Below are 13,585 nucleotides of genomic sequence, written 5' to 3' on the forward strand. Positions count from 1 at the left end.
AAGTTCTCAGTCTGGCACGCTGTCCTGCAAAAATTGACTCCTGCTCTGGAGGATATAAAAGGATACAGAAAAATAACTGTGTCTCTTACCATTCTGCAATGCTCTTATGTGCTCTTATTACAGAGGTCTCTATATCAATGGGGTGGTACCTCATTCCTCTGAGCTCCAGTGTTTCATCCAAAGAACCCACTACATACAGGGCATCATGCCTTTCTGCAATAGAGCACAGACATTGAAAATGTCAGCAGATCAGAAGAACATCAGAATGTTCTAAGACATTCTTGGTGCTTCCTAGGAGCAAGAGTGTTAAATGCCTTGGGCTCTATTATTTGGAAAGAAGAGGACTGCAAAGTCATTTAGCACTTCTGTCCATTGACTTTCAGCAAGAGAAAATAGACTAAAAAGAATTTCTGGGTCATCTAGTTCTGCCTCTTTCTTACATAATGTAATCTCTGTTCGTAAAAATAATCAAAATCCATTGTTCCTTTTGTTCCAATATTCTTACCAAAGAACTTCTCTCCTCCTTTCATTTCCCCCTATAATTTTCCCCTTGTTCTATGCTATCAATGTTCTCAGCTCAAGTTAATGCAGAGAACAACCCTATCCATTTCTTAATCATAGCCCTCTGAGGATTAATATGGAACATACTCTACATACTGCTATGTTCATTCTGTAACTGTGTTCAGTTTAAATTCTCTGTGCTTATTTTGGAATTCTGCTCAATCATGTAACTAAGAAAGCATGCTGGGAAGCAGCCCTATATTTCGTGCATACTTACTGACAATGTGTTAATTTATGACAGCTGGTCCCTCAAATGCTAACAAATTTAAGGACAACTGACATTGTTTCACAGCTAGAATATCTCTGACACATGATTTTTCAGGAAGCTACAAAACACAAAATGGTGCAGTAGTAAGGCAGCCTTACCACCTCAATTTCTTGTTCTTTTTGAATGTCTGCTTGCAGACTCCCATTTCTGTCCATGACTAGCTTTCTCAAGAAGAGGGAGCCATTTCACTTTGAATAGTGACAGAGGAACTATTCTCTCTCAGTATGCCGTTGGGAAGCAGACTGAAGCATTAATACAATGTGCCCAGGAGGAGCTCAAATAACTACCCTAGGAGAACTGAGAGGGAAGAAAGCAAGGAAAGCTTACAGCACCTTGTTTTAAAGGTTTTTAACAAGACCTACCAGCTTGGAATGAGAAGATAACACAGTGAAGCCATTTCAGGGACCCAGATCTACTCCACACGTCAGCTTTCACTCATATTTTGAGACCATGTCCCTTCAATGTGCTCTACAGGAAATGAATTTACTGAGCTGCAGAGACTTCTCTCGTCAGACCAACACCTCTTCTGTACTCAAGAACCCCAGGGAGACTGAACAGTGGATGGGACAATGACCTTTTCTTACTGGCTGATATAACAGAGCTACATCACGGGCTCTGAACCCTAACCTGGTATCCATTGCAAAGGACGGGGCAGCTCCTCGGCCAAAGTCGGAGCCTTCAATAAATTGCCTTCCCTGATCACCATTTCTCCCTCATACAGCGGAGGAGGGCAATGCACGTGGCAGCCCAGACAGACATCTCTGCTCATAAGGGGAAAAACCTATTATTCTGTCTTCTACCATGAGTGATTACAGGAAGTGTACATGGTGTCTGTGAACCCTACAGCTACGTATCCAGTGATCGATGAGTGGGACGGACACTACTGATGTTGATGCTCTTTTTCTTAAGATGTTTAAATACTGCCTCTTTTTAATGCCCGATAATCAGAAGAAATTTTGTTTAAGAAGAAAATAGAGCAGTTTTTCTTCTACTTGTGTACTTCTCTCAAAATTAGACACTGTGGTTTAAACTGGAAAAAAAAGGCTAAGTGAACACCTTACTTTCTATACTGGAAAAATTGTGTGGAGGTTACTCTTCCAGACCTCTTATTTCACTAAGGCTGGGAAATGGCTGGTATTTGTGCATGTACTAAAGCTGCTGAATGAATTAGCATGATTAGTATTCTCTGGATTAGCACTGAAATAGCAAATTCTGTCTGTAGGGAAGGAGGTTCAGAGAAAAATTAAGTAGAAAGACTCTCATGCTGCTATTAAATGTGCCCATATTACTTTGGCTGAGTGAAAATAAATGAAGATCCTGCTTTCTAAATCAGTAGGGCATTATGAATGCCTCACTTTGCATGATTACCTGGTATCATTATAATCAACAAATATATGCAGAGTAAGAATTCTTGTCATATTCAGCACTACTCTCTTTTGGAGATCAGAATGAACCTGCGGGACAGCTTAGCTAGCTCAGCTTCTCCGGGAAGGAGCCAACAGGCTTCTGTAAGTCCATTTGCTCTTTCTCACCTCCACTAGCATCAGTCAGCTCAGTTCTGCGCAGGAAGCCCAGGTACCCAGTCCGTGCCCATAAGGTCTGAGTGTCTCCGAAACTCAGGCGCGCAGTGAAGTGGTCGGCGTGCAGCGCTTCTTCTCCATACACTGTGTAGTAACCAGCAGCATTGTGCGGGCTGCTCACCCATATCTACAGGATTAAAAACCCATGAATGTAGGGGAGCTATTCCAAAATTAACAGAGGTTGTTTTGCCAGACTCAAGCAGCTTCATTTTTGATTTAAATGTCAGGATGTTGCCTTATTAATTAATTTCTGCTTCATAGAAAATTACCACAAAAAAAATGGAGTAAAAATGAGTTTTATATGCATGTCATTGGAGAAGGTAAAGATGAAAAATGAACTTGGCATTTGACATACTGGAAAGGGACACCTGTTAACCTGCAATCATCTCTTAGAAGATTGGTATCTTAGTACACACAAATCCAAATGTATATGAAAACTGATGAAACCAAGCAGCAAGCCTCATCGCTACTATCCACTGGCAGAGCTATAATGATAACGAGGTATCCACTGCCTCCTGTAGCTACCAATCAGACACAAACCAGTTAGCTAATATCATCTGGTCCCAGCATGTAACATTTTTGCAGAAGAGGGAGAAAGCCATGTGGATATTCACAGAAGCATATCAAGTTCCAGCTCTCTGCTCAGTTCATTTCCTTGCCACATTAAGGTGTCTTTGGCAGTCCAAATAAGACATGCATTTATCAAATATGATATAAATCACTGCTGATAAACAAAGCACAACGTATCACAACTTACCTCTCCTAAATGTGAGTCTCCCAGAGGCCCCTTCGTTTCTGTGTGTGCTATGATGACTTTTACCCCTGGAAGGATCTTCAGCAGGAAACAAATGTTTAAAACTGAAGTTAACAAAAGTTGAATTCATCAAAAGAAAGGTAAGTTAATAATGAAGAGCCACAGAAGTCAACTGTCTGTGCAGTTCTTTCTTCCATAGGTATCAATCATCTCTTTTCAGTTGTTTCATCTTTTAACCTATTTTTGCAGCTTGTATTTAGCTGCAGATCTTTCATGCCTGAAAAATGCTTTCCATGAAAAGGTCTGTGATCTTCTCAGCCACAGCAAGCAACATACCATATTACTTCACTTTCAAGCCTTGCTTTATTTTAACTCTTGTTCATTCTATGCTCTCTCCAGTGCCTCTCCTAGATATACTGTGATTAATGAAGCATATTCAGCCTATCATTGCACAGATTCTGTACTCAGAGAAGCAGTTCACCACCTAGAGAAGGGTAGTGAGGAAAGAAGATTGCTTTGACTCTCACCTTCCCAGACTCCATAAGTGGTAAACTGTGTGGAGAACCTCTCTCTACCAAACGTACCCTGAGAAAATAAAAAAATGCATTTGTAGAAAGATCCATTAACTTAAATAGAAGGAAAACAGACGTTTCAGTATATCCAGCGTTGTCCTATCCTGCACTGACACAACCACAATGATGCCAGCCACTTATGCACAAAACAGCTGAGAGTTTTTAGCAGTTTTCAATACTTCACTATCAGCATTCCTATGTGTGACGTTTCTTCTAAGAATCAGAAATTCAGCTCTCTAGTGAGATGAGTAACTCATTCCAGCAAAACTCTAAGGCTGCAGTTCCACCAGCACTTCACATTCATCTTCTTTATTGGGCTCTGTGGGACCTCTGCTTGCCACACTGAATCATAGCAGTGTTGGTAGTAACTACAGAAAGTGAAGAGCAAGCAGCCTAAAGAGAATGAAGTTACCCAGTCCATTAGTAGCATCACTTACGATAGCAGAGTTGCAGTAGGAGAAAAAACTGAGTGCAGTAAGAGGAGTGTACAAGAGAAGAGGCTGCTATCAATTCTGCAATATTACACTAGTGCAACACTTACTAGCTAGAATTAAATTATACAAGGGGACCATTAAGACTATGGCTGAACTGCATTTAAATGCCAAATCAGGTTGATGACGTCTTCAGCAGCTAAGATCTAAGCATCAAAAAACAGAGACACCATAAAAAAAAAAGCTGCCAGTTAACATCACTGACTGAACATTATCAATATGAAAACAATTAAAGCCAACACACCAACTGTTGATGTATAAGTGTTAAAATAAGTACAGAAACAAATACATAGATGTACAAACACTATTAAAATTACAGGCTGAACTTGATACTGCCAGCAGTTATATGAACAAAGTTAACTAAAAGATGAAGATAATACAAAAATAATGACTACAGATTAGAACTGATAGAGCTTATCCTCAGCAAGTTTCCAGATGATGCCTGAATGGGTGGCCTGTAGAAAAAAAAGTCTGGGGGGGAAGCTAGGGGTACTTTTTCATTATTTAAATGATAATTACAGATGCCAGATTACTCTGAGTTGTATGCTATCAGAAGAGGCCAGGGACATTGACCTCATTGCAGCCTATCAATACCTGAAGGGAACTTACACCCAGGAGGGGAGTAAACTCTTCAAAAGGGCTGACAACAGCAGGACTAGGGGAAATGGTTTTAAGTTGAAGGAGGGAAGATTTAGGTTGGATGTTAGGGGGAAGTTCTTTACTAGGAGAGTGGTTGGGCCCTGGAACGGGCTGCCCAGGGAGGTTGTGGATGCCCCGTCCTTGGACGTGTTTAAGGCCAGGTTGGATGGGGTCCTGGGCAACCTGATCTGAATGTGTATGTTTGGTGGCCCTGCTAGGCAGGGGGGTTGGAACTACATGATCCTTGGGGTCCCTTCCAACCCGGGTGATTCTGTGATTCTGTGATTCTGTGGACAAAAGATATAAGAAGAGAAATAAGAGTAAGAAATACATCTCAAGATCTGGGTGCCATCCTCAAGACATGAACAAGAGTATGAACAGAGTATAGACAGATCCTCATCCTTGGAGATTTTTCAAACTGAACTGGCCCTGCTCTTCAGTAACCTGATGAAGCCTTGAAGGTTACCCTGCTTCGAGCATCAAGTTGCACGAGGAAACATCCTCTAATCCTGCCAGCCAACTCTTCCTGCAGTTCTGTCACTAACCAGACAGCTGGCAAGTCACCTTTTGCTGGCAGTATTATTACATAAGTAACAGCTAAAGAGCCTGAACAGTCAGTCATTTCAATGGGGGTCTAGAAAGGAAGAGCAAAACAAGCGATGATGTGGAGGAAATGCCAGACCACTTCTAACACACAGGATTTGCTAGGATGGAGGTTCCTTTTAATTCAGTGATGAGGGATTAGCTGCTGCCAAGGACATTTCAACAAACCAGGGTTATTACCACATGGATGATTTTTCTTTTCTACAATCATTTAATGGTTAATGTTTTAGCATAACACAATCCGTACCTGTCATGTCGAAGTGCTCTCATATCTACATAGACTGTTGTTGGATCTGGTCCTGCTGTTCCCTAAGAATACAAAGGAAGTAACAAATTGAAAATAAGCCAGAAAATTCTGTTTTCATTTTCACAGACAAGTAAATCCACAAAATCCTCTCCCCCTTTAGTGACATTTATCAAGTACTGCCCTAATCTACCAAAAACACAGTAAAAATATTCCCCCTTTGGAGCGACTGCCAGAAAACACTGATGTTCAATGGAATTATGTCTCCATTTCAGAAATGCGTTCAACAGAAATGCATTTTAGAACACAAATTAGTAAATTTATCAAAGAAATCAGTAAATGAACACATAGACCAAGCATGTATTTATACAGCTAACTCTTCAAGTTTACAAAATTTTGTTAAGCATCTCCTCTTTAGACGAGCAACAACAACAGCAGACACACTATATATGCATAAACCCACGCAGACATAATCTCTCTCTTAAAGCATGGCTGTTCTACTTCATGTAAGTTTTGTTAGCTTTGAAGAAAAAAACACTCAAGTGAATCATACCTCTCACTTTTACCCCCTGTCTTCTCAAGATTCCTCAAGTAACAGTCTGGACAGACGCAGACATCTACTGCAGCCAGGGGGTAAACCTTCTGACCTACTCTGAAGAGAGGTCAGATTCCTAAAACAAATCCTTTTCCCATCATGGGAACAGGGAACTTGTTTTTGTTAGTGGGTTCCCTCTCACCCTTCCAATCATAGCTTAACCTCAAGGTAATTTGAAACTACTGTGAAATGTGTATTTAATCTAAAAAGCAGCCCAGGGGTCAGCGGTTATTCTCCCCTGCGCAGGGAAATTCAACATAGCTTCTCATTTTGTAAGTGTTTTAAAATGAGGCTGCTTTGTCCTCAGCTCCAGAGCACGGTGTTGGGAAACAGCAACCACGTCTTTATAACGCCATCCCCTTCACCTGCTGCAGCACTGCTAAACTGTCAGATAACGGTCTTTATCTTCAGGAAGACATCACTCATTAACACCAATCCTTGCTGTATCTCAGTATTACTTGAGAATGAGGTTATGTGCTTCAGCTGCACATGTTTTTATGAAAAAATAACAACAACAAACACAACACGCACTGAACTTCTTCAGAAGGAAACAGCTGGATCAAAATTCCCTCCAACAGGACACGTTCTACGCAGAGTAATGCTACTGGACCAGACTGACTTTAGGACGTTACAGGCACATACATGCATCACTATACCTGTTCAGCCAGCTTGCCCAGCCTGTTTGGCTGACAGTGGGACCACAAACAGAAGTAACAGAGGCCATCAAAGTGTGTGAAAAGGAGAGAAAGGGAAAAAAGAAAATACAAACAAAGAGGCACTGGAGACATAAGATACACACAGTAAGACAGAAAACAAAACTCATACTGTTTTAGAATGAGGAGAAAATTTTCCTTTCAGGTTACTTAAGAGCCTGGCATTTAAAGTGGTTCACTGGGAAACATGCAGTCCTGGTAAATAAATGAGAAATTTCAGGCAGAGCATACGTAACACCTGCTGTTTTATCACTAACCCCTCCTGCACCTGAACATATCTAAACAGTGCTAATAACTGCAGAAATACCAGTCCAGTGAAGTTGGAAGGTGTTACCTATTCATTTGCAAGCCAATTTGTACAAATACCCAACGACTTTGGCTATCAATCTATTGATTCAAATTCACCAATAGAAAAATATCTGGTACAGTTATCACTTTAGAATAAGAAGAAAAAGAGGGGAAAGAAACTAAGAGAACATCCAAGAATGAAAGACAAAGATACAAAAGTATAAAATAAGGAGCAAGCTGAAATGCCTGGCAGCCCCACACTCCTTGTGATTTTCCTGCATTATTCTTCTGCAGGAAAAACTTAAAAAACAAACCAGCAACCAGCATGAAGCAGAAGCAGAGTGCTCTACCATAAAAAGAGGCTGAAGAATCACAGTTCTCTGCTTGTGATTACCAAATGCTGTTCTTTATCTGCCAACAGGGCTCTTTTGTTTTTTGTTTTTTGCTTTTTTTAAAGAACTGTCTTTTAGATTCCGAAAGCTGCTCCTGGATCAGTTTCATAGGTACATGCCTCCAAGCTGGAATGCAGAGGAAGCTCTTAACTGGCCCTACAGTGATCTCTTTCTATTTAGTCTGCAGAGTCCGAACAACAAATAGCCACAATGCTTTTTTTTAGAAACTCTTTTTCAGACAGGACATTCAGAAAGTTATGCTTTGACCCCTGGCATCTGATATGTTCTGTTCAAGGAATTTAGAATCCTTTCTGCATGCAGTTCTTAATTTCATCTATATCTCCTCCCCCCCCCCCCCCCCCCTTTTTTTTTCCCATTTTTTCTACTAATTCATAAAATTCCTCTGGACATATTTCTTTATAATTTGTTATTTAGAAAATGCTAAAGATTATACCTCCTGCAGTACGCATGACAACCAAGTGAACAGTTATGAATGACACCTGAATACCAGCTGAACTCTAAGCTATCAAAGATGAGTCTGGAACACTGAACCATTGTCTCCAGTCTGTGAAGTAGGGATATGTAATAACACAACTCTACTCTCCATCTTGGAGCTTCCAATTTTATACCTTTAGCTGGAAAAAGTCCAACTCTCTCATGAGCTGAGATGCACATATGCATGTGGATAATGCTCACTTTAGATATTTCAGAGTTAAAAGCCAAAGCAAAACAAACATCTGTCAGCCTTTCCTTGGTCTGTAAGATAAGAGTTCTTACTTGGGGAACTCTATCTTCATTTAATTCTAAGTACACGTAAACTTTTGGCTACTTTTTAACAGCCAAAATGTGCATCACATGAAAGCAGAAATTGTGTTCCTCTAAATATTTACTACACTTATGAGCAAGAAGTTGTGTATTTTTAGTACTGATCCTGCACAGCAGGGAGGGAAGAAATTTTGCAAAGCTGATCCACCATACAGAAAGTCAAGTCAATCGGACAATTAGTACAGAGAGGAGAAATTATCATAATCCTCAACTTCAAGGCTTATTTAGCATCTTGGTGAAGAAGCCAGCAAGCAATGGAGTTGTAGCTTATACAGTTCATTAGGAAAAGAATATGCACAGCTGAACATGACTTCCCATAACGTTTCCAGAGATATCATGTACAAGTGTAAGGAATAAGCAGTTTAATCTCACCTGTAAGCAAATTGCTACATTGACCCTGCATCCAAACGTGGTGCTCACTGCACGAGCAGAGAGACCCAGGTCTTTGAATAATTTGGAGAAAGACTGTGTTAATGCAATCCTTGGTCTCTCCTCTGCAACCACCATACATGTTCGCACACAGGACAGATTAACTCCTTTCATCTGGATGCAGAAAACAATACATTTTAAATCTGAAATCAGCACTTCTCTAGAAATAGGCCATTTAAATATGTGGAACTGACTTTCAAGTACCAACTGACATGAACTCGTTAAACAATATGGATTTGGACTGCATTCAGTTTGGTTCCATCTACCCAAAACAATCTTCTATAACTGTGCCAAGCAATTTGGAGGCAGGATTAGATGGACAAAATGCAAACCACTCCTGTCACATAGCTGCAACACAGCCACTCATCGTTTTGAGCTGAGAAAACAAAATAGTGTTTTGTCTTAGGGCTGGACAGGAAACCATGTGAAGATCACAAGAGACCTGCCTGATTCAAGTGCTGCACAGTCCAGATGCAGGTAAAGCACTTGAGACATTACAAGTACTGGTCAGCATGAACATGAACTTGTAACAACTGGTTGTGGGCCATGATTCCTCCCAGTGAAGTCCAGGAGGACAAAAGGACAACTGTTTTTTTGTTTGTGTATACTAAGAATAAGCACAATATAATCACTTTCTTGCACATAACAAGCTGCCAAACATTCCCAGCAGAAGCCCTGAGCACCTTAGTTACGAAAGCCATGGGAACTCTCCTACAGAAGAGGCAGAAGTGCTTTCTCAAATAAATTAAACCTCAGTTAAGACATTCCCTCAAACACAAATGAGTGTATAAGCATGTAATTATAGCTTATAGAAGATTGCATAATTTTTAAATTCAATATCTTTGATGTGAAGAGACTTGAAAACTGGTGAGACCTGCCAGGTGTAGGACTGGAGTGGGGGGGTGGGCAGAGGGCAAGGGTTTATATTTTCTCTTTTTTGTTGTTGGTTTTTTTTGGTCTTCTAAGATACGTGCATCGGTATGTCAGCGTGTTGAACAGTTAAACTCACTTACTCGGAGCATATCAGTCTGTGTCCCAAGCCCTTTGGTGCACATCTCCATCACTGAGTAAGAACAGAAAGTGACACGCACTTTGTACTGGCTTACAGCAGACAGCCACAGAGACACGTTGCTCTCCAGTTCCAGAGGAGGGACAAGAATGGACTGATGGCCCGAATATACACTAGGAAGAGGGAGAAAAAGGCACATGAAAACTTCAAGCCACCATAAATAGTGAAATATTATGTAAAGCCAAAGGGAAGTTTTTGCATTAAAACTGAGAGCTTGGTATCTATTTCAATTTCTGCTAATCTCCACAGAAAGCATCTCACTGGATTTTCACCTGATCAATTGGCTATGAATGGGTTGAAGTTAAGTCATACATTTGAAGGTCAGTGTTTCTGTCTTGCCAGGTTGCACTGAACTACAGGCAATGCCTTGACGTTTAGGCAACTTTTCTATATATGTAAACTGTAGTTAAGAGAGAGGAAGAACACACGTGCCATGCCACTAGCCTTTGTGTTCTGCACAGAGCTTCCTCCCACAGCTGCTTCCCTTGCAGACCATGGCTGCAGTGCTGTCCCCTAGGCTTGATGCTGGCATGCTGCCACCATCTTTACACTGCTACTTGTATAATAGCTGGAACTAGATGATCCTTCAGGTCCCTTGCAACTCAAGCCATTCTGTGATTCTACCAATTTGTGAGGGAGAAAAGCAGCACTGGGCTGCTGCAGCTTGCATGCCAGATATTGCTGAGTGGGGCCATGACTCAGCATTACCCAGTGCACTCCCCTGTGGGCTCAGAGCTGAGGGAGCAGCCATGGCCCCACCTCCTCGTGGGGGGAACACGCTCCCTGCCTCTCCTCACTGTCCCACATCCTGTCCACAATGCCCACTGCCCAGCACAGGCTGCTTAGATGGCAGCATGTGCCACTCGTGCTGCCCCCCAGCAAAAGCAGCTCCCTCAATCTGCCTGTGGAGTGGGAGGAGAGATTTGCTAGGAAAGGTGTTTCTGCAGGGTGTTAACAGGAAACCTGGCATGCAGTGCTGCAACTGGAAGTACCTAATACCTCCTGTCTTTAAAATTGGCCTCCTTCCTGGCAGACCATAGCTGGGGATTTGTCACTTTCATCAGTAATATTCAAACTGAGAGTAATAGTAAAATCCAGAATGCTGAAGTTACTTTTCTTAGATGGTTTCACATAGGAATCGTGTGAAAACAGCACAAACAAACCTCCTCCTATCAGAAAAACTGCAACTTAGAAAGGAGTAAGAAGTCTTTCAGGGTTTCCCAACTAAAGCAAAGCAGGCATAAAAAAAACCCGAATTTAATCGTAAGAAAAGTGCAACTGCTCTACCAATTGTTTTAAAACACTGTAGGTCACCTCCAAGGCATTCAGGCAATTCACTTTCCCATCCACCTTCCCGCCCAATTGCACACGTTCCATTTCCTTCTAGAAATCTTGCACTTTTCTGCCAAGTGAAATCTAAGGTATCTTAGTTTGTGAGTGATATGCTAACAAGCAAAGCCAGAAAATGTTCATATAACTACTGCCACTAAAAAGGTAGCATTTTTTGAGACATTATTACAATTACAGCTTTTCTTTGAGTTAAATGCATCGTCTGCACATATACTGCATTACTCAAGTTTTTACTGGAATTTTCCAGCCTCTACCACTGGTCTGTCAATTTTGAAGTGTCTGTGTGAAATACTTAACTTGGTATCAGCTAATGTGTGTGGACAGAAAGTCATATTCAGAATCACATCACCTTTTAATATTTTTTTTCTTAACATTATTTAGGCGTTTCAAGACAGTAAATGCATGACCACACAGTCTCAAATTACCAAACGTTTTTCAGATCAGTTACTATTAAGAAAATCAGAAATGCCCCTCTAATATAAATGTATTTTATATTAGAAACGCCCCTCTCTATATAAATAATACAGTTTATATTTAAAAATAATAGCACCTCTAATTGTTTTTAACAAGCAGCTTGACAGAATCATCATTTCTCCCAAGGAGAGTCAATGTATGTTTGCAGTGGGAGTGCAGTGGGGTTTGGGTTTGTTTTTTTTAAATGTTATTTTATACCATTTTCTTTTTAATTTAAACACTTTAAAGAGATAAAACCATTCCATAACAGGACAGTCTCACAGAATTGGTGCTAAGAACAAAGCAACAACTTGCATTAAACAAGCATTACATTAACTCTTGTATAGAGAGCATCTCACTCATAAACTTCCATTTCTTAAAAATATTTCTATAAATCCATACACAGATGTTATTTCTCCCATCTCTGGGCTCTCTTCTCCTACCACCCTGCCTCATTTTACTGACAGCATAAATTATCAAATGCTACCACAGGTAAGTTTTTGTATTCCTTCAGTCCACTTCCTTCCCACTTCAGGGCATTAGAGAGGGAAGGAGCAGGTTAACTACAGTAAATGTAAACTTCTTTCATGAAATAACCCTTCATATTCGGTTTCTGCATTTTCAGTGAGGCAGCTAAATGATGTTTAATGCTTAAACCTTTAGATTGCTTAAAGTATGTGGAATATTTTAACAGACCAGAAAAATAAAGAACTTTGCTTCTGTGTAAGACTTATTGCATTAGAGCAGTTATCTGACTAAGTCAAGTCAGTTCCCATTCATTTTAAGAAATACTAATTGCTTCCTTCAGCAGTATTTATTAATGTATAATACCAATTCTGCAATCAATGCCTTAATTCTCTTGTAAAAAGACACAGCTTGTCCACAGAGAATTTAAAAGTATTTATTTAATCAAAGTGAAATAGACAACAAAGTCCTTCTGTTTTCCCCTTGAATTTTGTATTTGATTAATTACACCTGCACACCTGAAGTTACTCAAAAGTAACTGACTTACTTAAATGGCCAAAAAACGTGTGTTGTTATGAAATACCTACAAAAAGTTAACTGAGCTTACTCTGTCAGTCTCACCCACTGTAACTAGCTTGGCATCTAGGGGAGGGAAGGGAAGGGAAAGTGGAGGACAAGTGTCAAAACCTATGATTCGAATATCATACCTGCACAAGCACCACAGTGCAAACCCCAAACCGCAGTAGGGGTCAAGGCAGATGGCAATCTGACGTGAAGGGTACAGCTCACACTGTAGCTTTATGGAGCGACATAAGGCACTTGTAGCTGCGTGTGACATCTGTAAGGGGAAACCAGACTCTCTGATAGGACTTTCTTATTAAAAAGCATCATGTTTAATAACTGACAGAACTGTTTGCTGTAGAGATGTGGCAACAGGAAGGTATTTTTTAATGCGTCTTTCAAATAGGAAAAAAATACAAATCCAAGTTTTCAGGTAATTGGTGACATCTGCCATGAAGCCAAATGATGTCAAATAACATCACCATCTCTGTGACAAACCACAAATGAAAACATTTGTGAACTTCAGAGCAAACACCCTCCTCTCAGTCTCCTCAATGACTCCTCACACAGAACCAGATAAGACTGAATGTTTCCAAAGTGCATCAAGAAATGCTGATGTCACACAAAAGTCTTCTGACCACTAAAATGGCTTGCTCGTATTTTTGTATTTATTCTCTGGCAGGAAAAATAAATGCAAAGTGTGCCAATACATAAGGAAACTAAAATAGCTATC

General features: G+C 40.4%; 1 protein-coding gene across 3 annotated transcripts in view; it reads right to left on the reverse strand.

Annotated features, from left to right (window-relative positions):
• Positions 1-13,585, reverse strand: part of DIP2A (disco interacting protein 2 homolog A) — a 102,475-nt gene that overhangs the window by 2,573 nt on the left and 86,317 nt on the right. For 2 of the 3 annotated variants that reach the window (XM_048952506.1, XM_048952508.1), the window contains 9 exons: positions 12,999-13,129; positions 9,968-10,136; positions 8,898-9,068; positions 6,964-6,993; positions 5,716-5,777; positions 3,691-3,748; positions 3,167-3,241; positions 2,362-2,536; positions 90-213 (listed from right to left, as the gene is read on the reverse strand). In XM_048952506.1, coding sequence (XP_048808463.1) covers positions 90-213; positions 2,362-2,536; positions 3,167-3,241; positions 3,691-3,748; positions 5,716-5,777; positions 6,964-6,993; positions 8,898-9,068; positions 9,968-10,136; positions 12,999-13,129 — 995 coding nt within the window. The remainder of the gene's footprint in view (positions 1-89; positions 214-2,361; positions 2,537-3,166; positions 3,242-3,690; positions 3,749-5,715; positions 5,778-6,963; positions 6,994-8,897; positions 9,069-9,967; positions 10,137-12,998; positions 13,130-13,585) is intronic. The other variant, XM_048952507.1, reaches the window with a different exon arrangement.

Source organism: Lagopus muta, chromosome 8, assembly GCF_023343835.1.
Source record: "Lagopus muta isolate bLagMut1 chromosome 8, bLagMut1 primary, whole genome shotgun sequence".
Taxonomy (NCBI): domain Eukaryota; kingdom Metazoa; phylum Chordata; class Aves; order Galliformes; family Phasianidae; genus Lagopus; species Lagopus muta.